General features: G+C 38.8%; 1 protein-coding gene across 1 annotated transcript; it reads left to right on the forward strand.

Moving 5' to 3' along the window:
- Window positions 1–1,342: 1,342 nt before the first annotated feature.
- LOC127162233 (integrin alpha-X-like) lies at window positions 1,343–23,451 on the forward strand (the record flags this gene model as incomplete). Its single annotated transcript, XM_051105005.1, has 21 exons — window positions 1,343–1,454; window positions 2,193–2,301; window positions 7,239–7,342; window positions 7,758–7,828; window positions 10,308–10,422; window positions 10,520–10,647; window positions 10,811–10,959; window positions 11,587–11,737; window positions 12,012–12,156; window positions 12,265–12,338; window positions 14,860–14,968; window positions 15,091–15,224; window positions 19,804–19,950; window positions 20,069–20,266; window positions 20,410–20,543; window positions 20,628–20,770; window positions 20,883–21,031; window positions 21,273–21,410; window positions 22,894–22,967; window positions 23,065–23,206; window positions 23,353–23,451. Coding segments are annotated over exons 1-21 (2,556 nt in total), but the record flags the coding sequence as incomplete, so codon positions are not given.
- Between the last annotated feature and the right edge of the window lie 3,704 nt (window positions 23,452–27,155).

Here is a 27,155-nt window from a genome sequence, read left to right on the forward strand (position 1 = left end):
AACAGCCTAGCAACCACCCTGGGTACCATTGCAACCACATAGCAACATCCTACAATATCTCTGACAAACTGTATTGGCTTCAAAACTTTCAAACTTTAACCTTTTAAAACAACTTTAAACTTCAAACTATTTCAGACTGAAATGTTTCTTCCATGCTAAAAACATGTCACCAACATGTTAGCAACATGCTAATAACTTGCTAATCATGCTAGAAACGTGCTAGCAACAATATCTATGTAATCCATTTATCTAAATTTTTCAAACTTCAGGCTTTTACAACTGCTTTGAACTTGATCTAGTTTGTCTTGTGATTTGTCTGTGGATGATCCCAGAAGGAGTTTCGTTGCATTTGTGGAGTGGGTGCTGGAGAGTAATGGACTATATTTTTCCATCTGCCCCGACGAGGAGGTCATCTCCAGCCCCACTCCCAAACCAGAGATAAGCCAGCCGTCATCCTGCGACACGGAGCTATTGCTTGATCCCACCGCAGATGGAGAACCTGGGCCTGCCGCGACTGAGCCGATCATCGCCCCAGAGCCTGAGCCTCTTGAGTCGTCTGACCAGGTGCGTGATCCGGCAACATTGTCCGTCCCCGAGGGAGATTAAGGGTGTGGATGGAAGCTCCTGTGTCTATGCTGGCTCCGTCCAGCACTCCTGCATCTCCTAAGCTCTGCCATCTGGATACTTGGATCCGCTTCGGGATCCTCTGTCTCTACCTCCAGCCTCTGACCCTTCGGCTCCACCTTGACTCCTAGCTCCCTTGTCTCCACCGTGGCTCGTCATCCCACCAGGTCCACTGGGCTCCCTCATTCTTCCGGCTCTGCCTTGGTCAGTCGTCGACCATCCGCCACCTTGGGACTCCACTCCTCTGGCTTTGCCACGTCACGCTGTTCCTCCGGCTCTGTTAGGCTCCTTCTTCCCTCCAGCTCCGCCTTCATCCTGTGTCGCTCCAGCTCCGCCTTGGCCCTCCGGATTCTCTGTCACCCTGGCTCTCCGTCTGCTCTGCTCCACCTGGGTATCTTCCTCCACCAGTTCCATCTCTGTCACTCATCCCCAGGGTGTCGCCTGCCATCTCTCCACCAAGTAACATTTAACCCAGTGCAAGTGCAACCATGTATCACATAGCAAATACATCTCTTCTCAAATACTTAACTTGGAAAACCTCTGTTGTCATCCTTTTAATGTCTATTAAATAACTGAATAAATTGCAATGTATGTGATTTATAATTTATAATTAATTTATCTTGAACTTTTATTTTCTTAAATTTCATCTTACTTTCATCATTTCCTCTTTATCAAGTTGTTCCTCTTTAGTTTGATGCTTCCACCCCTTTTCACATCTGTGAACCACATCTAGTACTCACTTTAACATACAACTTGATGCATCCTTCATTTCTACATTTGACAGGTTATGATGGACCAGAACTTTTGCATCATACTGTGCATCTTTTGTGGTAAGTTTGCGCTTTTGTAAACCTTCTTGTGTTGCACAAGTATTCAGCCTTTTTGTACTGTCTTGTAAGATTGTAATCGGTGGTGATGAAAAAACTTTGAAAGCATTGCAATATTCATGCTGTACACAGAAATAAATAAATGATTCATTGTGTAAGAATTAAATTTAAACCTCTTAAATTTTTAGTTTGACTGTAGAGTTACAGTTACTCTACATTAATTGTTTATTATAATGTGTAATTTTATATAGCCTCAGAAGTTAAAAACCTTGGCCAACTTTTTAAAGTAATAGCATACATAATAGCATGGCCAGTCCTATTATATGGATGAAGATGAAAGATGTCCTTTTAAAGCAAGAACAAAATCTAATAAGTGTGAACTTCCTTTTATAAATGCCTCGGTCTCATTCGGTTTCATATGAGCTGTCTGCTTTGACACATTACACACAAACATGCATCTGTGAGAATTGAACTGCGAAACATATAATTTATTTCATATTGTAATATATTTAGAAGGAAGAACAACTGCATTTAAGAGAAAAGCAAACAAACTAATGGTTTAGTTAGGCACAGTGTGCAGCAGAACATGTTTTTAATTTAATTTGGTTTTAAAAAATTATATTAAATATAAAAAATATTATTTAAAAAAATATATAGAAATATCCATCTTATACATTTGCAAAAATGCAGTCTCTACTAACTAATTCAGTCTCCTTTTTTTATCACTTCTGAACACTTTAGTGTCTCAGTCTGTGATGGCGTTTAACATGGATCCGTCTACCTGGAAAACCTTTACTGCACCAAAGAGTAAATTCTTTGGCTACAAGGTTATACAGAAGGATGCATCAAGGTGAGCTTTTGTGCTCCATTGTACATACTGAAGAATTATACTGATTAACAAAATTTTTATTAAAAGTTTGACTTCAGAATTGTCATTGTTGAATTGTGTCTTTGACTGCAGCACCCCCTGTTGACAAATATTGAACTTACAGCAGTAGACAGAAAAAGTATATACACAGCAAAAAAATATACACAGCAACCCAATATGCAAAACTTGAAATGAATGATTTATCTATGAATGATCTGTAAATTGCTTCTCATCACAAAATGACAGCTCCTTAGACAAATATACTTTCTTATGTGGTATGACTTGAAAGAATAATAACTAAACTTTTAACAAAACATTACTCAAACATTTGTCATTATGATTATTTAACTGCTCCTGTTTGAGATGAAGTGTCCCCAAACTGATATTTGACTGATATTGATATTACTTTTGATGACTCTGCCTCTGATGTGATACCCGCAATAGCCAATGAGATGAGCGTCACCTACCGAATGTTGTTTGCTTCTTATAGCTGAAACTTGGCAGCCACAAACATGCCATGAAAGCAGAGTACTGAGAAAGAACATTACCCATATTAATTTTTTAGACTTAGAACGCGTGCCAGGAAAGCCAGATTAAAACATTGATTTTCCTACAAATGTTTTTCTTCTTTATACATACGGGCCCTGGTCTCATAATACTACAGAGCTAGTCAAGAAATTACGTCAACGTTTGCACTTCTTGAAGAGGCTGAGGAAATTTGGAGTGTCAAAACAAATGCTCAACAACTTCTACAGGTGTGCAATTGACAGTATTCTTACCAGCTCCATCATTATTTGGTTTGGAAGTTGCAGGATAGGAAGGCACTGCAATGTGTGGTGAGATTGGCCAAAATCATCACTGGAACAGCCCTACCAGCACTGGGCAGCATTTACCAGACCAGGGCCCGTATTCACAAAACATTTTACCTTAACACTAAGAGTTCTCCTAAATAGCAGTAAAAGGTTTTTAGCTAAGCGTTTTCTCTTAAAACCTATTCACAAAGCTGCTAAGACAAACTTTTACTAAGGAATAAAGAGAAGTCTTAAGCTAAGAGTCAGGGCGGGGTCGACCTTGTTGCTATCGATGATGTCAGTATGCTTACTAACTATGCACAAACTGATTGGCTGATAGGGGAGGGGTCTCTGTCAGAGATTTATTCATAGAAATACTGTAGAGTGCGATATTATGTTGCCACATCCAAATAAAATGTTAAAATACAGGCTAAGTGTCACTAATTAAACAAGTATATGTTCGGTTTAAATGTTAGCTTCTTACATGTCTGCTTATCCTAAACAATTAGTGAATATGCATATAAACAGCCTTTTAATTAACAAAATAGAATAATCATGGTTGATAGTAAGACATGCAAACATACAAGAAAACCAAACCGGACGCAAGAAAAGCTGTTATTTCTTGCCCAACTGGTTAATAAACGCAAGGATATTATCAAAGGATTGGAATCGGGATAACCTCCAAAAACCAAAGGTGATACCTTTTTAAAAGCTCATAATCGTCAAATGTTTCTAAATGATTGTGTTCCAAGGCAGATTGCCGGTAACAGCCATGTTAGGATAGTTTGTGGCTTGGTCTTAGTGACTTAGGAGTCCTTTTCACTCCTAACGTTTCACAGACTTAGGAGCTAGTTTTAGCACTAAAATGCTTTGTGAAATACTCTTAGAGCAAACATTTAGGAGTCCTAAATTTAGGACTGACACGCCCATTATTTTTAAGATTTTCTCCTAAATTGGCAAGTTATAAGCTAATTTTAGCCTTGAGATGTTTTGTGAATACGGGTCCAGATCTATTAAGAGAGCTGTTAACATCATTAGAGACACTTGTCACCCCCAGCACAGCCTTTTCACACTCCTACATTCATTTAAACGGTACAGGAGTCTTAAAGCTAGAATGTCAAGACTAAGAGACAGTTTTTACCTTCAGGCCATTAGGCTAGTAAATGGGTGTCATCCATTGCCTCTCCCCCCATAACAGCAGATTGGACTGTGAGTACAATACACACAATATAGTCTTTTCCCATCCTACCTCATTTGGACTTTGTACATGTATATTTGTTTGTTTGCACTGCACTGTTCACTTTAAACCATTATCACTTTAAATGCATGTATATACTTAGGGTTAGTACTTATATACTAACCCTAACCCTAACCTTACACTGTAAAATCCAATAGTTTACCTTACTTAGATATAATTAGTTATCTTTACTTAGTTGTTATACTTACTAATTTTTATTAAGTTACAGCTACTTTCAAGCGAGTAAAACAATTTACTTACTGCTTTGAGTGATGTTTACTTAAAATATTCAAGTAGCCACAAAGGAACCAATGACATTAACAAACCAGTGAGAGGCAGCAGTGCACTAATATGTTGCTAATTTGCAAAGTAATTAATTGTTAATCTGCAGTTATTTTTCACTAGTTACATTCACTCATTTCCCGAAGTCATTTTGAAAGTTGTTTCAATACAACTATATATTTGAGAGAACATCACATAAGTTGACTTCATAAATTGATTTTCATAAAATGTTGTTTGTGTGTCTTTTATTTTTTATTTTTTTACTTACCATTATAGTGATTAATGTTCCCTTTGGTTGGGCACTTGGAGCTTTGTTTTTCTTTTTATAATTTTCTTCCTATTGATGCAGCAATGCAACATTAAGTCTTTTTGATTTTAAGGGAAAGAAAGTAATAAGAAAGCAACCTTCTAATTCTGATCTTCTAATTAGCTAAATCTTTTAATTCTTTAGCTAATGCATTTTTTATATTTATTAATGATCTTTTACAATTTCATTGTTCTTCATAAACACCTTGAGAAAGTTTATTGGGTTGAGACAGTCCTTTAATATTTGTGGTAATGTGCTGACGTCACAGACTTCAACATTCAGCACGTGAATCACAACAATGGTAACAATTCAATTTTGTTTATTTTTATTAATTGTGACAATAACCATTATATTATTTTATTTTCTCTTTTTGTTGTGCTACTGCTGACACAAGTTAGTAAATAAAATGAGCAAATAAAAACAACAACAGTAAAACAAAGCAATTGCATAATTTATTCATGCCGCAATGCACTCTGGGAGTCAGTGAGTAGCTATACTAAGTCAAGCGTAAACCTAAAGTAAATGATTAAGTACCCCCTACAGTTATTTTTTAGTTACTAGAACTCTCGTGTAAGTAAACTATACTAGCTAAGCATTTGTCAATACAACATACTATTCCTATTTCACATTACTTCAATCGGTATGCATTACGGCAATCGGTTTGCATACTTTTTTTAAGTAAGCCCAACTAATTAGATTTTACAGTGTAACCCTATACTATTAAATTTTAATATTTATGCATATCCATACATGCAGGATTTATTTCATTTATTTATGTATTTGTGATATGGTTTGGTGGATTTATTCATATCATCTCAAAAACATTGCAAGAATTAGATGTTTTGTTTCCAGTCAAGACTTGGAGACACTTGTTCATGCCTTTATCACAAGCAGGGTGGATTATTGTAATGGTCTCCTCACTGGCCATCCCAAGAAAACCATTAGACAGCTGCAGCTCGTCCAGAACGCTGCTGCCAGGATTCTGAGTAGAACCAGAAAATCTGAGCATATCACACCAGTCCTCAGGTCCCTACACTGGCTTCCAGTTATATTTAGAATTGATTTTGTAGTACTTTTACTCATTTATAAATCACTCAATGGCCAAGGACCTAAATACATTGCAGATATGCTCACTGAATATAAACCTAACAGACCACTCAGATCATTAGGATCGAGTCAGTCAGAAATACCAAGGGTTCACACAAAACAAGGGGAATCTGCTTTTAGCTATTATGCTGCCCACAGTTAGAACCAGCTTCCAGAAGAGATCAAATGTGCTAAAACATTAGCTACATTTAAATCTAGACTCAAAACTCATCTGTTTAGCTGTGCATTTACTGAATGAGCACTGTGCTTCGTCCGAACTGATTGCATTTTGTATAATCATTTTCTGTTTTTAACTGTCTTAAACTTATTTTAAATCAAATTTTAAATCTTTTTTTAAATCATTATATCAATCAGTTTTTACATTTTACATTCTTTGTTTTATTGTTGTGATCATTGTTTTTATGATTGTTCTACTTCCTTTTTTGTGATTATTGATTTTATTGTTGTTTTTATGATTATTCTACTTCCTTTTATGTAAAGCACTTTGAATTACCTCTGTGTAAGAAATGTGCTATATAAATAAACTTGCCTTGCCTTGCCATATGTCTGTGGCTGGTGGTGGATTCACAGAGCAAGAATTTCATTGTACAATGTGTTTCCTCTACATATGACAATAAATTCTTGAACTTTTATTTTTTCCCTTTTATTACATTATGATGTTTCTCCTTGTCTTGTGCTGACTTGTGGTGTTGTGTGGTCTTGAATGGTGTCTTGTATGTTTGTGTGCTGTGTGTTCCCTCCAATCCTGCTCTACCAGCCTGAGACTCCCTGCCTGCTTGTTCTCCAGGGCAGCCTGCCAACTAAGCCTGGTGCTGAGACCCTAATCTCTGATACTGGCCTGCTATGAGTCCTGTCACTTTGATTGCATATTCTGCTATTCGTTGCTCTGGTCTTCCCATTCTTCTGCCTGGTTTGGCCACCGACTGGGACTGTTCTCCAGATTGCCTATCTCTAGAGGCATAAATCTTGTCCTGCTGGTTGGAGCTTTCTCAAGATTGTTCACCCCTGTGCACCCAACATTTATTTTCAATAGATATTTGTTTGTCTCACTCACCCTGCATTTGGTATATGACGTTATTGTTGTATGGCTGATATCTGTTTCTATTAATTCTTATCTTTTACGCATTAGGAAATCCATCAAGTGATATATTTGTTTAGTTGATTCTAATGCATATTCTTACTGCTTTTCTTATAGTCTGGTCGTGAGTGATCCTTTATTTCAAACCAGTCAAAATCAAAGAGGATTGATTTATAGCTGTTCGGTCACAGAAGGAAGCTGCTCATCACTGAACATTAATGGTATTTTGGGTTTTGTACTCCAGTGCTAATTGAAATATTATTTGTCATTTTCCATAACTAGGGATCTATATATACTGTCTGAATAGAGCCTAAAACATTTGAGATTTTTTAAATCTTATTTTTCTCAAATGAAGGGAGGTGTTTAACCTTCAGAAAAAGCCTTTAGACCTACAAAAGATTAGGTCTTCTCACCACTGTGTAAAAAGGATCTAAACGATGCCAGTGCATTAATACTGTAAATATATGGGGATATGTTGCATTTATTATAATAGAAGAGAAAATAAACTTCATTCATTCTTATTAGTTAATCACATAAATAGGTATTACTTAATTTCAACAGATTTGCAGTGCATCTTTGAAATGTGTGTGTGTGTGTTTAAACCAAAATTAACAAACTGTCTGTATGTTAATGAAGTGCCCTCGGAAGCTGTCAACATGTCTCTCGGACTTTCCGTTGTTCAAGATCCACAATCTTCAAAACTGGCTGTAAGTTACTATTTCAACTATTTCACACATACGAAACAAACAAACAAATAAACAAACAAACAAAAAAAAACCCCACTTAATTTAAAAAAGAAATTATAAATATTAAAAGACATTAACCCCAACTTGCATTACTTGGGATTGGGATGAAAAACAACAACAACCCTGTTTTGTCTAAAAATAAGTGCATTTTGATTTGATTTTATTTGATTTTTTACATTTTATTTATTAGTTTTATTGAGGCATGCATGTTTATTTTATTATCATATCCCAACAACTAAGATTTTTACGGAGCCCCTTAAGGGACATGGTGGTGAAAAAAATCAGAGTGAGTGAAAAAAAAATTCAGGGTGGGAGGAAAAATATTTTTCAGATTTTTTTGCATTCCCTCGCAAAACTTTTGCATTCTCTCACAAAACCAGTTGAATTTGGACAAACACTTCCTGAAACAAGCTTTACAGCTTGTAGTGGTTCCTAGCTTGCACGTTCGCAATTGAGCGATTCATAGAGTTTGATTTTGAACTTGGACTCAAGTAGGCTATTATATAAATACATCAAGGCAGGATTTTGGGACATTCTAAAATCTAAAACACTGTAGGACCAAATTCAGTACACACCTTACATACCAGAATAGCTTGGTATATAAACGTAACCCGCTAAATTGCACGTTAAGCGTATCCCCCATAGTAAGGAAAATTAACGCTAATAGAGTATAAATGGCTGAATTCGGTATAGAGTTTGTTAATAAATTTTAAATGTAGGAAAGCAGGTAAGCCCTGAATATGAACAGAAAGCTCTAAATTGCATGTTAAGCCTTTTCCTCCCATAAAGAAAACCTGGCTTTATGAAGACGTTGATAAAAAAAGACCAAATATGGAATTATTCAAAATATATTCTATGTACCTGCAAGCAGATGAGCCCAAAATATGAGCTCATAGAAAACCGTGTTTAACTTGGCCTAATATAAGAAGACAGTGATATAAAAAGCCAACATTTTATATTTTATTAAAAATAGGCAATTAATGAAGTAATCCATTAAGCCAGTGGTTCTCAAACGTTCTACAGTGGCGTACCCCCTACAGCATTTAACATTCGTCTGAGTATCCCACTGCAGTCACCTTTTCTGTTACAATATTTGCCCCCTTAAATTGTTTTACATGTGCATTTTTTAACGTTAGAGAGCTTAGAAGTTTTTCTAGCCTTATCAACTGTATGTCATGCATATCATATTCTTAACATTTCATTAAGTATATTAATATAATAAATAAAGCAATAAATAATGGAAAAACAAAGAGATACTTGTAGATTCAAACTAAATCGCCAGTAGGTGGCGGCATGTCACTGTCTTAATGAGCAAGGCATCACGTTATTCAAGTAAGCAAATGGTTGTAGTTATGAATGGGTTATTAATCACGGACTCTCCGAATGGTTCAAAGCTGCAGATTAATTCAGCAACGAAACACCTCTGTTGCTTGGAGACACGCCAGTTCTGTTGCAGATTTCGTTGGAACTATTATTATTTCGTTAAATATAACAAACATCATGTGTTTAAAATGTAGGCTACATTTAAAATATCACTTAATATTACCCTTTTTGTTGAACTGCTATATAAAATCAATGTTGCATTTGCAGTCGTTTGGATATTGCATTCTCGTATTTTAAACATGAAAAACAATAGCTTGCACAGGGTATTTTTCTGTATGGAAGACAGTTTTAATATTTCAACTATTTGATCGCGCTGGCGCCTCGTAGCCTGTTCATTATTATTTTTCCTTTCAATAACTATTTTTTTTTTTTTTTAACAAGCAGCAAACAAATTAACCATGGTTACTATACTTAAACCATTGTAACTACAAATACCGTCTTAATTCGTCCATTAGCTTTCCTTAAGCGTTTTCTGTATCCTAAAGGTTTTCTGTAGGGAGAAAAGGCATTAGCAAGTTGCATTTATGACTGCTTTATTGAGAGTAATGCTAAGGGTATTAATATTAAAATTTTATATAGTATGAATAGCATTTACTAATACCGAATTGGGCCTCCACTGTCACTGTTTTAGTACATTAATCCACATTGAGCGTTTCAGAATGTTCCAAAACCATGCCTTAAACTATAAGCAATTAAATGACTGTATTTCTATAATAGGCCACTTGAGTCCAAGTTCAGTATAAAACTCTTATGAACCGCTCCGTTGTGAACATACTGAGCTGAGTAAACAGGAAGTGTTTGTCCGAACTCAACCAGTTTTGCGAGAGAACGCAAAAGTTTTGCGAGGGAACGCAAAAAAATCTGAAAAATATTTTTCCTCCCACCCTGAATTTTTTTTCACCACCATGTCCCTTAAAGGGCTCCGTAGATTTTGACCAGAGCAAAAAAAAAAAAAAAAGCAAAAAACAAAAAAGTGAATAATATGGTCTAATTTTATTTTTTATTCATTTGATTTAGTAATTATTTTATTAAAGTAAAATTTTTGTTAAAATTCTAGATTTGTGGTCCAACCATTCCAAAGAAATGTGTAGCAGCTATCAACTACAGAGGCATGTGCTTTATCTATGAAAACAATGAGTTTAAACCACCAATACCGAGCCCTAAATACAGAGGTAAATATGATGATCGTTAAAAGTATTTTTTCTTTTCTCCAATGTAACTACAGTTTTAACTACATATGTACACATTTCTACATCTCTTTATTTCCAGACTGTCTTGGTCAGATTGATATAGCCTTTCTTTTAGATGGATCTGGGAGTGTAAGGCTTGAAAATTTTGTGACAATGAAGGCTTTTGTGACAAATGTGATCAAGCGTTTTACTGAGCGGGATGCACAGGTAGGAATAGCCCTCAATTTCACTACTGAATTTCAAGACTAATTAGACCCAGTGTGTGTGTGTGTGTGTTTTAACATAAAAAAAGGAAAATGCTGACATTTTTGTTAGAAAAGAGTGACATTACTGACCACATACTGACAGTTTATCTGTTGTTGGTTTACAGTTTGCCATTGCACAGTATTCCAGTCATTGTGTTATTCATTACAAATTCACTGAACTCAACATTCAAGATGCATGGGAATCTAAGGTGACAGATATACAGTACCAGTATGGACGTAGCACTCAAACTTGGACAGCCATCATACAAGTTGTGTAAGACTTGTTTGTTATTCCAATAATGAAAAACTTTAAGTAAGATTAAGTAGATTTACTGTTGCCCGTTTCATATTTTATGTAGCTCATATGTGCAGACACATGACAGACATCATATGAACAGAGTTTTACAAAAAATTAGTATTGCTATGAGGTTAAGGTGTTTTGAGGGTGTACCTCAATCATTCTAGTTCAGTAGTCAGGGCACTGATCAGGAAGTCAGGCATTGTAAGGCCTGTGTCAATCGCAAAATTTTTCTAGTGCACTGAATGTGATCCGTAAAATTCTACAAATCACTGCAAAATCCAAGGAGCATGGCTGCTCAAAATTTCCCTTTCTGGAAATAATGTCATTAAGACTGTAGTAAAGTTGTGAAGTATAAATGTAGCTCATGGTGATTCACGGACTTATAGCACAAACGTATGTATCACATAAACCAACTAAAACATCATGACATTCAATACAAGTCTTGAAAAGACAAAACTTTTATGTGGGTTAAAGGGCTCAGGTCCTTCCTCCCTTTAAGTCTGTGGATCTTTATCAGCCATTTTACTGACTGTCCAGCAAAAACAAAATGCCTGATTTGTTTCAACTTATTTATAAGTCTTTTTTTTTATATATACCAAGGAAAGACCTATTTACACTACATGGAGGGGCAAGACCATCAGCAAAAAAAATATTGCTTGTTATTACTGATGGACAGTCACATGACTGGTCTTTACGGGAAAAGGCAACAGCAGATGCAAATGCGAAGAACATAAGACGATTTGCGATCGGAGTAGGTTTGGTCTGCTATCCATACTATGGCATTAAAATCTCTGACATCAGAACCTTAAATGCTAAATAAAGTACAGTCAAATGTTGCAAAAAGCTAGGTTTAAATCTAAATTAGAGCTAAAATAGTATAAGCATTTTAATTATATATTTTGTAATGATAAGCACAAATTATAATAGTTTAAAAGCAATGAATGCGTGGAAATTAAAAGTGTATATATAATTGATTTATTTCTTGATATGTTTTTTTTTTTAACATAATTTCCCCCCCTCCCCAGGTTGGCAGTGCTTTTGTTCATGAAAGTGCAAAACAGGAGCTGAATGACATAGCTCCAGATATTGGTCACGTATTCAGAGTCACAGACTTTGATGCACTAAATAATATTCTTCAAAAGCTGGAAGAGAACATTATTGCCATTGAAGGTATGTTGGCAAGTCAAAAGACAGTAGAAAGGAAAAGAAAACATGGTATACAAATTATATATATTCAACATCAAGATTTTGTTTCTAACTTCTGTTGCTTTGCTGCAGGAACTCAGACTTCAGGTGATTCCTCTAGAATGGAGTTCGCACAGGATGGATTTAGCACAGCTTTCACATCCACTGTAAATAAATATACAGAATCCCTAATATTAAATTCCTCAGACCAAGTGAATGGTGATAGTACAATTAGGATTTTGATACCTTTTTTTTTTTTTTTTTTATACATTTTATAATAATAATAATAATCAAGTCCTAGACTCTTAAGTATTTGTGTCAGCGTGTGTCGTGTGCGGGAAGGAGGAGTAGGACGAGGAGATCTGAACTTGCACGTTTATTAATATAATCCACATAAGACACAGAAACGAACAGGAACAGCAGGGAATCCACACGTAAACAAACGCACGCAACTAAGGAAAAACACGGAGAGACTTACATAGCCTAGGAATGACATACAAAATGACTTCAAGAACCGACAACCAAACTGTAAACACAACCAAACTTAAATACACAGACTAATCAGGGGGAGACAGGTGAAATCGATAAAGCAGTGACGTAATAATTAGAGACGGAACAGGAAAGACCAAATAAGGGTATACATGGGGAAAAACCACAAAACAGTCCACAGGGTGTGACATTACCCCCCCCCTCCCATAAGGCGCTACTCGCGCTGTAACAAATACACCGGGGAGGGAGGGTGGGCACCCTGGAGGCTCGTGCAGGGCAGACACAGGAGGGAGAGGAGGTACGCCTCCAGGGCGGATCAGGGAGCTCAGGGAGCCACGGCGGAGCATACAGTCCATTATGCCATGGCGGGTCAGGGAGCTCGGGGAGCCACGGCGGAGCATACAGTACGGGGTGTCATGGCGGATCAGGGAGCTCAGGGAGCCACGGCGGAGCATACAGTCCATTATGCCATGGCGGGTCAGGGAGCTTGGGGAGCCACAGCAGAGTATACAGTCCATGTGGCCATGGTGTATCCGGGAGCTCGGGAAGCCACGGCCGAGCACACAGTCCATGTGGCCAAGGAGGATCAGGGGGTTTGGGAAGCCACAGCCGAGTATACAGTTCAGGCAGCCATGGTGGGTATCCCCCCCCAAATTTTCTTGGGGGAACTTAGGGCATAGTCAGCCCAGGAGAGTACAGGAAGGCCGGGCTTAGGAGGCGCAGGCACAGGAGGGCGCTCTGGAGGAATGGGCAGGACCATTGGAGACTTGGGAGAGCTGGACGGGACCAGCGGAGACGAAGGAGAGCTGGATGTGACCAGCGGAGACACAGGAGAAAATAATCCCCATGAGTCCATAATGTCCTTAATATTAATGTGGCTTGCCATATTAGCAGCCGGTAATCCAGAGCGTGGGGGCATGGCTGGAATCCGTGAGCTGGTTCTGGGCTGAGGATGAGGGAGGAGCTCTGGAGAACTGGGGTGAGCGAGGGAGGACCGGAGGGAGTGAGCTTGTTGGAGCGGTACGTGGAGGACGCTGGCTGGTGGTGAGCTGGAGCGGCCGCGTGTTCCCAGATGGGGGAAAGATTAGAATCTTTCACATCAACATATTAACTGGAATGACAAAGAGCAAGGACATGGTTGATAAATTCCGCAACTGGTTTGCGGCAATCGTCAGGAGTTATAGAACAGAACAATTTGTCATCGTTTAGCCCCATCTGAAAACACGTTAATCATGGCGTCGCTCCAACTCACCAGGTGTAACACGCTCAGAAATTCCTCCACACATTGCTCCAACGGCCTTTCCGCCTGTTGGATGTTCATAAGAAAATCCTCAGCCCAGAACATTTTGTTGAAGGTTGGTTCTTCTGTCAGCGTGCGTCGTGTGCGGGAAGGAGGAGTAGGACGAGGAGATCTGAACTTGCACGTTTATTAATATAATCCACATAAGACACAGAAATGAACAGGAACAGCAGGGAATCCACACATAAACATAAACGCACGCAACTAAGGAAAAACACGGAGAGACTTACATAGCCTAGGAATGACATACAAAATGACTTCAAGAACCGACAACCAAACTGTAAACACAACCAAACTTAAATACACAGACTAATCAGGGGGAGACAGGTGAAATCGATAAAGCAGTGACGTAATAATTAGAGACGGAACAGGAAAGACCAAATAAGGGCATACATGGGGAAAAAACCACAAAACAGTCCACAGGGTGTGACAATTTGCTTATTTAAATCAAAGTGGTGACTTTTTTTTCTTCATTTTTATTATTGGAGATAATTCATGGAAATTGTGTTATGCTTAAGTGAGTCATACAGTGATCTGTTTTTAATTCAAAACATCAATATTTGGCCAAATGGGACTAGTTTGCATCCATGTTAACAAATCATTTTAATGCCATGTTTTTCATCTTCCATTTGTCTTTTCTGTTCTGCACCCCAGACCGTTTCCTTTCTCTATTAATTTTGGTCACATGACTGTCTCTATGACAGTCATGTTGAAGTGTGAGTGGTTGATATGTGCTCACTTAATACAATACAGTATTGAACTAGTTTAAAATGCTACAGAAAAGCCAATAAAACTTTCTCTTTCATTATTTTTTAAAAAATTATCTTTTGATTATTTATAATGTTTTAGTAAAGAAGATTTTCACAGAATGCAAAATGATTTGGTTCTGTTTTGTTTAGGGCAGTGTTTTATTGAGTGCTGTGGGAGCTTTCCAGTGGAAAGGTGGATATGAGGAATATTTTCCTAATGGCTCCTTTCAAACAGGCAATGAGCATGAAAGCTATCTAGGTAAGGCTTTATTTTTGCAACACACTAAAATATAGAGGACATGTGAAAGTCAGTTAAAGTCAGTTCTTCTATACAGCAAATACAACTATGCATACTATTAAACTATTACATTTTGTATGAAGGTTATTCGATGGCTGTTGCAACAGTGTCAGGGACCAGCTATGCTATTCTAGGAGCTCCAAGATACAAGCATCAAGGACAAGTCATCGTATCAGAAATCAGAACCAGTCAAGATAAAGTGTTGGAGTTTCCCAGGGTTGTTCACTACTTTTAGCTGTCAAAACTATGCATAAGAACACAGTTTGATTTCCACTATACAATAATTATTTAATAATTCAAGCAGTGTTGCTGTAAGTTTGATTTTAACATTGGTGGAGGCCTAAAAGCAGCCCCCAATCACCCCACATGCATTTCTGCATTTATGATGGATTTTTTTTTACCACAGTTTGTCATCCAAAGCCTTTATTTATAGATATGGTAGCCAACACACCTGTAACTCAGAAACTGAACAACATTAAAATTTAGATTTCTGTATTTCATTACAAAATATCTAAACAAGCATTCATAACTGAAGAAAACATTTTTCAAGAACTGGAATCAAAGGGTTACTCCACCCCAAAATGTAAATTTTGTCATTAATTACTTACCCCCATGTCGTTCCAAACCCTGTAAAAGCTTAGTTCATCTTTGGAACTCAAATTACAGGAGTCCTATAATGCTATTAACCTTGATCTTGTTAATTACTTTGCTATCTATGAGTGTAACGTGGAGAGGGAGACGAGAGGCGAGGGGATCCATATGCACGCTTTTATTTGAGGGACGAGACAGATACATGGTCGAACAGGCAGGGTCAGAACAACAGCAAACAGGTATATTGGGGTGAGGCTCAAGACTATTCCATAGGCAGGCGTGGGTCGATCAACGGCGAACATAATCCATAACGAGAGCCAGAAGAGTAATCCTTACAACGATCAAGAGTCCAGAAAGGCAGGCGGCGAGACAGACGAAACGAGATGGCCAGGCGGGAATACTAAACTCAGGAAACCAGGAACTCATAATACAATGAAACTAGGAACTCAGGATACAAGGAAACACAGGAAACTAGGAACTCGGAACTAGGAAACTTAGAAAACTAGGGAATACAGGAAATACAGATACTAGGAAACTAAGGAAACAGTGCTAGCACTAGGAGAGTACTAAACGCTAATGTCACAGTTCTCCACATTAACACTCCACAATACTCGGTGCTTGCCGAGTGAAAGTCCGGGGCTTTTATAGGGTTGCTGATTGGCCACAGGTGCATGGCGCAATCAGCGTGGTGGATAGTGGGAGGTGCAGTCCGGGGTGTAGTGCAACAGTCTGAGTGTGGAACGAGAGCGACATCTGGTGGTGAGCGGACCGCAGGTCACCGACCAGATTTGTGACATAGCCCCCCCCCAAAGAGCGGCTTCCAGACGCTCCAACAGAACAACAGTCCAGGAGAGCGGGGGGGCGGGAGCGAGACAGGATGAGGGTTGGAGGACCAGGTCCATGCGGAGGACTTGGTGACTGAGGCAGGACCGACAGAGCAGGAGCCCACCAGGGCAGAGCAGGAGACGGAGCAGCCCATCAGGGCGGAGCAGGAGACGGAGCAGCCCTCCAGGGCGGAACCGGAGGCGGAGCAAGAGTCCTCCAGGGTGGAACCGGAGGCGCAGACGCCCTCCAGGGCGGAGCAGGAGGTGCAGACGCCCTCCAGGGCGGAGCCGGAGGAGAAGCAGGAGGCGCAGGAGCCCTCCAGGGCGGAGCAGGAGGCGCCGGGGCCCTCCAGGGCGGAGCAGGAGGCGCAGAAGCCCTCCTGGGCGGAACAGGAGGCTGAGCAGGAGGCGCCAGAGCCCTCCAGGGCTGAGCAGGAACCCGCATCATAGACTGGGACCTGGGGAGAACAGGGACAGAGAAGGCAGACAGAATAAGGGGAGAAGCAGAGAGAGCACAGGTTAACGCCGCCTCCCTAGGAGGTTCTACGGCGAGTGCCGACACCTCAGGAGGCATGGGCGCAGCTTCTCCAACGGAAGAGGCCTCTGGAGCGGACTGGAGACCAGACGGGGCCTCTGGAGCAGACTTGAGACCAGACAGGAGCTCTGGAGCAGGCTTGTGATCAGACGTGAGCTCTGGAACAGACTTGTGATCAGACGGGAGCTCTGGAGCAGGCTTGTGATCAGACGGGAGCTCTGGCGCAGGCTTGTGATCAGGCGTGACCTCAGCAGCGTAGTGTGCGGCCTATATACTGAGAACGGTGATCGCCCTCACACTGGTGGACATAACGTGACTAGGCTCTGGGAGGCCAGACGAGACCTCTGGAGCAGACTTGGTGACAGATGGGACCTCGGGAGCGTAGTGTGCGGCCCACATACTGAGAATGGTGATCGCCATCACACTGGCAGACATGACGTGACGAGGCTCTGGGAGGTAACAGGAGGTGTGACTTGGCTCTGGACTGACAGGGGAGACGTGACCTGGCTCTGGACCATCAGACGAGACGTGACTTGGTTTGTAAAGTTCGGCAGTGACTTGACCAGGCACGTGAAGACCAGTAAAGACTTGACTTGGCTCAAGGAGATTAATGGTGACTTGACTTGGCTCACGAAAAGCTGTTTGGATCGTGCTTGATGCAGGACTGATATCTTTGACGTTGATTGACGCAGGAACGACAGCTCTGACGTTGCTGGACACAGGAAATGCAACCGTGATGCGACGTGACAGAGGAAATAAAGCTGTAACTTGACTTGACACAGGAACAACTGCTTTGGCGTTGCGTGACGCAGAAACAACAGCTTTAACGTTGCTTGACGCAGGAAATACCGTCTTGACACAGGAACAATAGCTGTGACTCGACTTGACAGAGGAACGACTACTTTGACGTTTCTTGACGCAGGAAATACCGCCTTGACTTGACTTGACACAGGAGCGACAGCTGTAATTTGACTTGGCTTAGGACGAGCAGTTCTGACTAGACTTGATGCAGGAAACACAGCTTTACCTTGACTTGACACTGGAACAACAGCTGTAACTTGACTTGACTCTGAAGCGGCAGCTGTAGTTTGACTTGACTCTGGTGCAGCAATTGTAGCTTGACTTGACTCTGGAGCAGCGGCTGTAGCTTGACTTGAGACAGGAGCGGCAGCTGTAATTTGACTTGATTCAGGAGCCGCATCTGGAAAGACCGTCATGACGGGTGCAGATTCAGGAGCAAAAAGCGTAACATGAACAGGCTGTGGCTTGGCTGACGTGGCGTTAGCGGGTGCTGGCTTGGCTGACGTGGCGGCCCTCATGGCGACAGGCTCTGGCGTGGCGGCCATCTTTGCGACAGCACTTGGCTCAGGAAACACAGCTGCAACTTGACTTGACTTAGAAACTTGACTTGACTCAGGAAACGCAGCTGTAACTTGGCTTGACTTGGAAACTTGACTTGACTCAGAAAATGCAGCTGTAACTTGGCTTGACTTGGAAACTTGACTTGACTCGGGAAATACAGCTGCGACACCCACAGTAAACAGCAGCTAATGAAAAGCGCGGACCCTCGCGTCTCAGCCTCCCCCTTAATGGCTGATTGATTCCATCACAAAATATCTCAATGATTATACAGTCCGGGAGGGTAGAATGATTTGCAGCTGCCAGAAATTCACAGATGTATTGCTCTATTGAACACGGTCCTTGTTTTAATCTGAATAGAAACCTGTTTGTGTCCATACCTGAATGTCCGTGGTAAAAGCTGCTGGATCCTTGTTTGACCGAGTATTCTGTAACGTGGAGAGGGAGACGAGAGGCGAGGGGATCCATATGCACGCTTTTATTTGAGGGACGAGACAGATACATGGTCGAACAGGCAGGGTCAGAACAACAGCAAACAGGTATATTGGGGTGAGGCTCAAGAGTAGTCCATAGGCAGGCGTGGGTCGATCAACGGCGAACATAATCCATAACAAGAGCCAGAAGAGTAATCCTTACAACGATCAAGAGTCCAGAAAGGCAGGCGGCGAGACAGACGAAATGGCCAGGCGGGAATACTAAACTCAGGAAACCAGGAACTCAGAATACAATGAAACTAGGAACTCAGGATACAAGGAAACACAGGAAACTAGGAACTCAGAACTAGGAAACTTAGAAAACTAGGGAACACAGGAAATACAGATACTAGGAAACTAAGGAAACAGTGCTAGCACTAGGAGAGTACTAAACGCTACTGTCACAGTTCTCCACATTAACACTCCACAATACTCGGTGCTTGCCAAGTGAAAGTCCGGGGCTTTTATAGGGTTGCTGATTGGCCACAGGTGCATGGCGCAATCAGCGTGGTGGATAGTGGGAGGTGCAGTCCGGGGTGTAGTGCAACAGTCTGAGTGTGATAATGGAACGAGAGCGACATCTGGTGGTGAGCGGACCGCAGGTCACCGACCAGATTTGTGACAATGAGAGGGTCCGAGAGCTGTCAGAATGCATCAAAAATATCTTAATTTGTGTTCCCGAAGATGAACGGAGCTTTTACAGGTTTGGAATGACGTGGGGGTAAGTAATTAATGACAATAATCTTCATTGTGGGGTGGAGTAACCCTTTAAAGCAACTATATGTTTTTTTTTATTATTATTATTATGATATTTTATCAAAATTATTGATAGGGATTATTGATAAACTCTCAAAAGAAAGGCTTGAGAGAGATCTCAAGTCTTTAACATTAGGATTCAGACATGGTTTTAAGAAGATGTGGGATGGATTCAGCGAAAGCAGTACAGAATTAAAACACATATATGCAGTTACAATCATCAGAAAATAAATAACGCTAATATTAATGTTTTCTCAGCCTCAGATTGGCTCATATTTTGGAGCTGAGGTTTGTGTGGTGGATTTGAACAATGACTTCAGTACAGACCTCCTGTTGGTATCGGCACCAATGTACATGGAGCCTGACCGGGAGGGCAAAGCGTTTGTTTACACCTTTACGAGTCAGGTAAGTGATGGGGATATGATTTTTTTGGACAATTTGTAAATTAATTCTGACTTAAATAAAAAGAATTTTGATTGAATCTTTGATTTTTTTCTTTACTCTCTCTTTTCTGTCTTCATAGTTCATTTTTTCTGGTGTGGTGCTGGTGGGAATGGCAGGTCAGAGGGGTCGTTTTGGCTCTTCTCTGGCGAGTCCAGCAGATCTGAATGGTGATGGTTTTTGGGATGTGCTGATTGGAGCGCCTTTGGAGGAGGATGGACAGGGCAGCATTTACATCTTCAATGGAGGAAAAGATCAAATAAATCCCACATATTCACAGGTGAAAAAGATGTGGTTGGTGGCACTTTAAGAGCGTAGTAGTTTAAAGCACCTTCCTTGCATCATTTTACTTTTCCTTGGCTCACTTCATGAGCTCATTTTAATATTTTTATTGTCTGATTCATTCACTGTGTGTGATGATAGAGGATCACTGGATCATCTGTGCGACCAGGTTTGCAGTTCTTTGGGATTTCGTTGAGTAAGTTCTCTCTAGACCAGAGTAAGGACAGGCTACCTGATATTGCTGTTGGGTCCATGGGAGAAGTTCAACTTCTCAGGTCTGTTAAAAGAACTCAAAATATATGCAAATACAGAGTTTCAGCCATAAGCACTTACATATGTGTTATACGTGGATCATTCAGGTCCAGACCCATCATGTTCTTGAACACCAAAATAACTTACAACCCATCCAAAATACCAACCAGTGTAACAGACTGCACAAAGCCATTGCATAACATCCTGACTGTGTGCTTCAACATGAGTGGATTCAAACATAGCCTAACAGGTTTATTCATAAACTAATTACACACTAAAACTTTTTTAGTTTTTGTGTACAGAACTCTTGAAATCCAGTATTGTTTTTTTTTTTATTTCTTGTAATCAACAATGTTTTCTAGATCTGGCTGCAAATATTAATTACACCATAGTGCTGGATGCCAAGCGACAGAAATATCGAGCATATTTCACAATAAAAAACCGCCTTCACAATGATGTGATGAACATAACATTGCAGGAGGCTTGCAGAAATCATGCTTTCCTTATAGAGGTAAGCTTCAAATGTCATTTTGTTGTCTAGCTTTTCTGAGTAAACGTTCAGTGAATCTGATGATGAGTGAAGGCTAAAATCTGAAGACTTGATAGAGCCATTCTCATTTCTTAAACCTGGAGCTTAGTCATTCAAACTTTGTTAATTACGCTTTTTCCACAACTGAAAGAAAATTAGCAGGATGCAAAACAGGATATTTCAGAGAATTACTAAATTCCGCACTATTTCTTGTTTCTGTCAGGCTTGTCCAGAAGATGCTCTGAACCCACTGTCCAATGAGTTAACGTTCACATTTGAGGGTCTTCCATCTACATCTAGAACAATGCAAAACTTGAGGCCAGTACTGCTGCCAGAGATAAAGACCACCACGGACCACAATGTAAGAGTACAGTAGGTTATATAGATTACCTAGGTATATAATTAAATTGTGTAAAGCATAATAATTGTATGATAATTTTAATTAATATAATAGGCTACTTAATAAATCATTAGAGCATCAGTGTTGCTATTCATCATTAAAAACTGTTTGAGCGGACAACTCGGAGGTGTAGTGTCCCACTTTGTTGTTTTTAAGATTTATTTTTGCTGTTTTTGCTTTTATTGCGATAGGACAGTTAAGTGAATTGGGGGAGGGGTGTGGGATTGGAAGGGTCCACGAGCCCAAACTCAAACTCAGGACACCCGTAACGCAACGGTGTTATATATCATTGGACTGCCCAGGAGCCTACTGGGACAGGCATTCACCTATATTATGAATATGTATGAGGCACAATTATCATAATGGGGTCGTGTTGAATAGAAAGCTCTATAATGCAATTCTTGCTAGTAAGAACCGCTGTTGTAGAGCTCTACAATTTTTACTAAGAATGCAATTACACAGCTCCACAACTGCATTCTTACTAGTAAGAAATACAGTTAGAGAGCTCTCTAATACAATTCTTACTAGTAACAATTCAATTAGAGAGCTCTGCACTTGCATTTTTACTAGTAAAAATATGGTTAGAGAGCTCTCTAATTCGAATTTTGCTAGTAAGAATTAGAGTTAGACAGCTCTTTAATGCAATTTGTACTAGTGCAATTGAAATAGAGAGCTCTACAATTGAATTCTTACTAGTAAGAATTACAACTAGAGAGCTCTTTAATGCAATTATTACTCTTTAATTCAGTTAGAAATCTGTCTAATTCAGTTTTCACTAGTAAGAATTCCATTGAGAGAGCTCTCTAATTCAGTTGTTACTAGTAACAACTGATTTAGAGAGCTCTTTAATTCAATTACAGAGCTCTGCAATTAAACATATCTTTAATGTAGTTTTTTCCTATTAAAAATTGAATTATAGAGCTCTGTAATTGCATTTTTACTAGTAAGAATTTAATTAGAGAGCTCTCTATTCGGAATTGTTACTAGTAAAAATGTAATTAAAGAACTCTCTAATTGGAATTATTACTAGTAAAAATTGATTTAGAGAGCTCTCTAATTTAAATTCTTACCAGTAAAAATTCAATTGTAGAGCTCTCTAATTGTAATTCTTACTAGTAAAAATTCATTTGTAGAGCTCTGTAATTAAAAATTAATGGAAGTCAGTAGAGACATATGGCTAGTAAAAATTCATTTGTAGATCTCTTTAATCGGAATTGTTACTAGTAAGAATTGAATGAGAGAGCTCTGTAATTGGCATTGTTACTATGCTGGGAGGATTTTAAGCTAAAATGGCTTGCCATACCCTTGTCTCTTTAAATATGTCCTGGTGGCCACTGTAGCTAGAAGAATCAACAATGCAGAAACGCACAGCAGTTTCAAAATGTCAACCTCATCAAATATGAGAGATTCTTACATTTTTCTGTGCCCTCACTTTGTTTTACAGCTAGATTTTGAGATAAACTGCGGAACTGATAATTCATGTGTTGATGACCTCAGAATGGATTTCAATTTCTCGGGGTGAGCAAATCACTTGCTCTATTTCAAAAGTGTAATATTGATAGAGATGAATAATTCCAAACTGTCTTGACATCTCTCTTTTGATTCTGTGATCCAGATCTACAAACATAGAGGTTGGGATCATGCAGGAGATCAATGTGACAGTGTTTGTAGAAAACAGAGGAGAAAACTCATACAACACACTCTTCATCCTCAGCTACCCCTTTGGACTTTCCTACAGGAGAATCACATCTAAACAGGTAAAACCAGACACAAAGGTACAAATGCTGAAACTATAGAATTTATTCATGATAAAGATCATATACCTAAGGCAAATTAACTACTAAACAATGAAGATGCAATAAAATGTGTGTTGAAATAAATGATAAATGTTCTGTATGAACAGGGCAGAGTGGAGTGTGTGTCTCTGGATGGTGTGCAAGGAGTTAAACTAGGAGAAACCAACTGCTACATCAGTAAACCCATCCTCAAGGACAACTCTCAGGTCAACAATCATACCCGTGACTTGCTCATGTTTAGGGCTGCATGTTAATGGTTAAACTCAGTGCTTCTCAGATTTGTCCTCAGAACCCCCACCACTACACATTTTGTATGTCTCACTCATTCGACACCCAATTGAAGGCTTGAAGATTATACTAATAAGCTGATGAGTTGAATCAGGTGTGTTTGATAAGTAAGACATACAAAATTTGCAGTGGTTGGGGTCTCCAGGACAGGTTTGAAAAGCACTGATTAAACTAATAATCATGATCCTTTTGCTCAAACATTAAAATTGCGATTAATTAATAAGTTTCTTCTTACATTTCCTCAGAATTATTGCACATTCATGTAAGCACAACTCAAGAGGACATCAGCTCATACACTGGGTTTACTTCACCCAAGTGTACTTTCCTGAATTACTATTGTAACAGGACTCAACTGACAGCGTGGATATATCCAAATGCAAGCTTTATTGTACAGATAGTAGTCAAACAGGCAAGGTCGATTACCAAACAAACAGTGATGTCCAGGGCAAGACAAAAGTGTAATCCAAAAAACAGGAAAAAGGTCAAAGTAGTCCAAAGTAGCAAATGAAAAAAGGCAATGAAACAAGACTAAAACAATGGCAATGAAACAAGGCAAAACTATGACTATGAAACAAAACAATGACCATGGGAAAAACCACAATGAAACAAGGAAAACACCTGATAGAGTACGCACAGGCAAAACAATACTTCGCAAACTCCTGTTTGGAATGGCTTTCCTTAAATGACTGCCAAACAGGAAGTCACCAAAGAAGCAGCAGAGGGAGCGGTAACAGACAGTACATGGGCAAGAGCTCCCTCTGCTGGCATGGTGTTACAACTATATTCATCATAAACATTAATGCACTTCCTACATTATGAAAACTGGTAGAACTTTAACAAGCTTATATCAAAATCTGAAACTATAAAAAAAGCTTGTTTCTCCCATGGTTATAAAAAATATACATATCTGCTATATATATATATATATATATATGTATATATTTGAAGGGTTTGGTTCCAAAATACTAGAAATCCATTTTGATTAATTTGAGTAAAAATGTGTTTTCTTTACCAAGAAAGTGGCAAGATGAAAACCACTATTAGCAGTTATGAATAACCCAACATAGAATCTTTAGGTTATAGTAGCATTAAAAATTCAAATCCAGATTTTGATTGTCAAAGATTTATTATAAAAACTGATTATTGTTTTTTCCCCAAAATGCAATAAATCCATCCGGGCTCTACGCTTAAAGAAATTTAGGAGCACAGTCAAAATTTCAGGAGCACCTTCTAATCAGTAATCAAAAAATCTGATAATTTGCCTTCCCATTATGAGGTGATATTTGACTCCTTAAAGTGAATTAAAGGGGGATTAAGGGGGATTTTGTTTTTACCTTTGTAATGGCATTTTTGTAACTTTATTAAAAGTATATTATTTTTCGTCAATTTTTTAATTATATATATATATATATATATATATATATATATATATTTAATACGTTTTAAAAAAAATTATTAAAACAACAGAATATAAACAAGTAGAATATAAACAAGAATAATAATAAGTTAACAATAAAATGAAATCAGTATTAACAAAATTAATTGTAGGTGTATTTTCATTTGTTTAATGAGGCTTAGAGGTGGCATGAATGCAATCAAATATATAAATTCATGTTGAGAATGTTAAAAATGAAACTAGAACACCCCTGTGGACTGTTTATGTTGGTTTCTCCCTCTTGTGCCCATATTTGGTTGTTCCTGTTTCCTGTCTGTAACGGGACTCCAGGGTAGCGTGTAAGATCTAGATGCGAGCTTTATTAAACAGATCGCAGTCAAGACAGGCAGGCTCAATCTCCAAACAAACAGTGAAACGTAGTCAAGACAAAAGCGAAATCCAAATAAACAGGCAGCAGTCCAAAAGTGACAAATAAACAAGACAATGGAACTAGGCAAAAACTATGGCAATGAACTAGACAAAACTATGGCAAAAAACAAGACAAAAACTATGACAATGAAACAAAACCGTGAAAATAGCAAAACAAGGTAATGAAATAGGAAAAACGCTTGGTAGAGTCCACACAGGCAAAACAATACTTCACGGAGTCCTGTTTGGTTTAGGCCTCCTTATATGGCCACCAAACAGGAAGTAACCAATGAAGCAGCAGAGGGAGCAGTAACAGTCAGTCCATGGGTGAGGGCTCCCTCTGCTGGCGTGGCATTACACTGTCCTCGTTTAATCATCATTAGTTAACCTTGTTTCACCTGTGCCTTAATTATGCTCATCGTAATCACCTGAAACACAGTTCAGAGTTTTTTGTCTGGTCTCATCGATGTCAAAGCTGCCTTTACTGTTTACAATGCATGGAATGGTGCGCTATGATTGGTTGAGTGGATGTATTGCATTCTTCAGAGAAGTGAGACTGGCATTTGTCACAGTTTGGAAAAATAGGGAAAAAACGTGACAGAATAACATGGCGGATAATACATTTTGCGTAAAATTAAAAATGGACTTTTCAATACCGACCAGATACAATACTGATTTTTTACTGATTTATCACATTTTGGAACCAAACTCATATATAAATGAAAGGTAATTGGGAGTTTTTTATTACAGTTCTGACTTTCTTGCAATTGTAAGTTTATATTACAGGCTTTTTATATCTCAGACTATTTCTCAGAATTTTGAGTGTACATCTTGCAATTTTGACCTTTTTTCCCCCTTTTTTTCTTTGAATTCTGAGTATACATCTCACAATTCGGTCTTTTCCTTATTATTTAGGTGTGATTTTCTTTTCAGTGTGTGTATGTTTTTTTTTTTTTTTTTTTGAGTGTGTTTGTCTATGTATCTTTTTTTAAATTGCAAAAAAAATTACTATATACAGTATATCATCTCTCTCTATGTATATCATCTTGTAAAAGAAGAATCACATGCTAGAGCTAGGTCAGAGCCAGATGATGTCACCTACATTAACAAAAAAACCTTCTGGTGTAGTAATCTTGCAGTTTTACGCAAACATATATTGAAATGACCAAAATACAGTGTATAAAAATACAGTGTAACTCCGGTATTTGAGCAATGACTCATCTGAGCGCCTCTGATTGACCACTCAACGGAATCACGTGTGATTGGTTATAATGCACAACACTGTAAAAACGCATAAAAAGAAATATGGTGCAGCCAACATGAGCAGATCTTAATTTAATGCCGCAAACGAGACTTTTCAATGTCATAAACAGATACAACAGATTTAATTTAACTGTGCAGGGGCTTTGCCCCAAGTGTCCAGGGGAAGACTTACACGCACTATGCAAGCAGCCTTTAAACTCTTGATGTCTGGCAACCCTGAAAGCTAGTGGAGGCTGGTTGCTAATACAAGATAATGTAAATGTCAAAAATAAAATAAAAAATAATAAATGTATTTATTTATTTATCTTCATACTTAATTAATTAAAAAATAAACATTTTCAGAAAAAAATGACCAGACCTGTATTGCAACAATTATGGTTAATTAATCAAGAGAAACTGTAATCATGATTAAAATGTGATTAATCATGCAGCCCCACTGGTGTGCACATACACAATCATTTTCAGACTAATTTTAAACTCAAAGCTGTTTTCTGCTGTTGTCTTATCCAGAGCAACTTTATTTGTGTTATTTGTGACATATGACTTACTTATGAC

The sequence above is a fragment of the Labeo rohita genome, unplaced genomic scaffold (assembly GCF_022985175.1).
Source record: "Labeo rohita strain BAU-BD-2019 unplaced genomic scaffold, IGBB_LRoh.1.0 scaffold_864, whole genome shotgun sequence".
Lineage (NCBI taxonomy): Eukaryota > Metazoa > Chordata > Actinopteri > Cypriniformes > Cyprinidae > Labeo > Labeo rohita.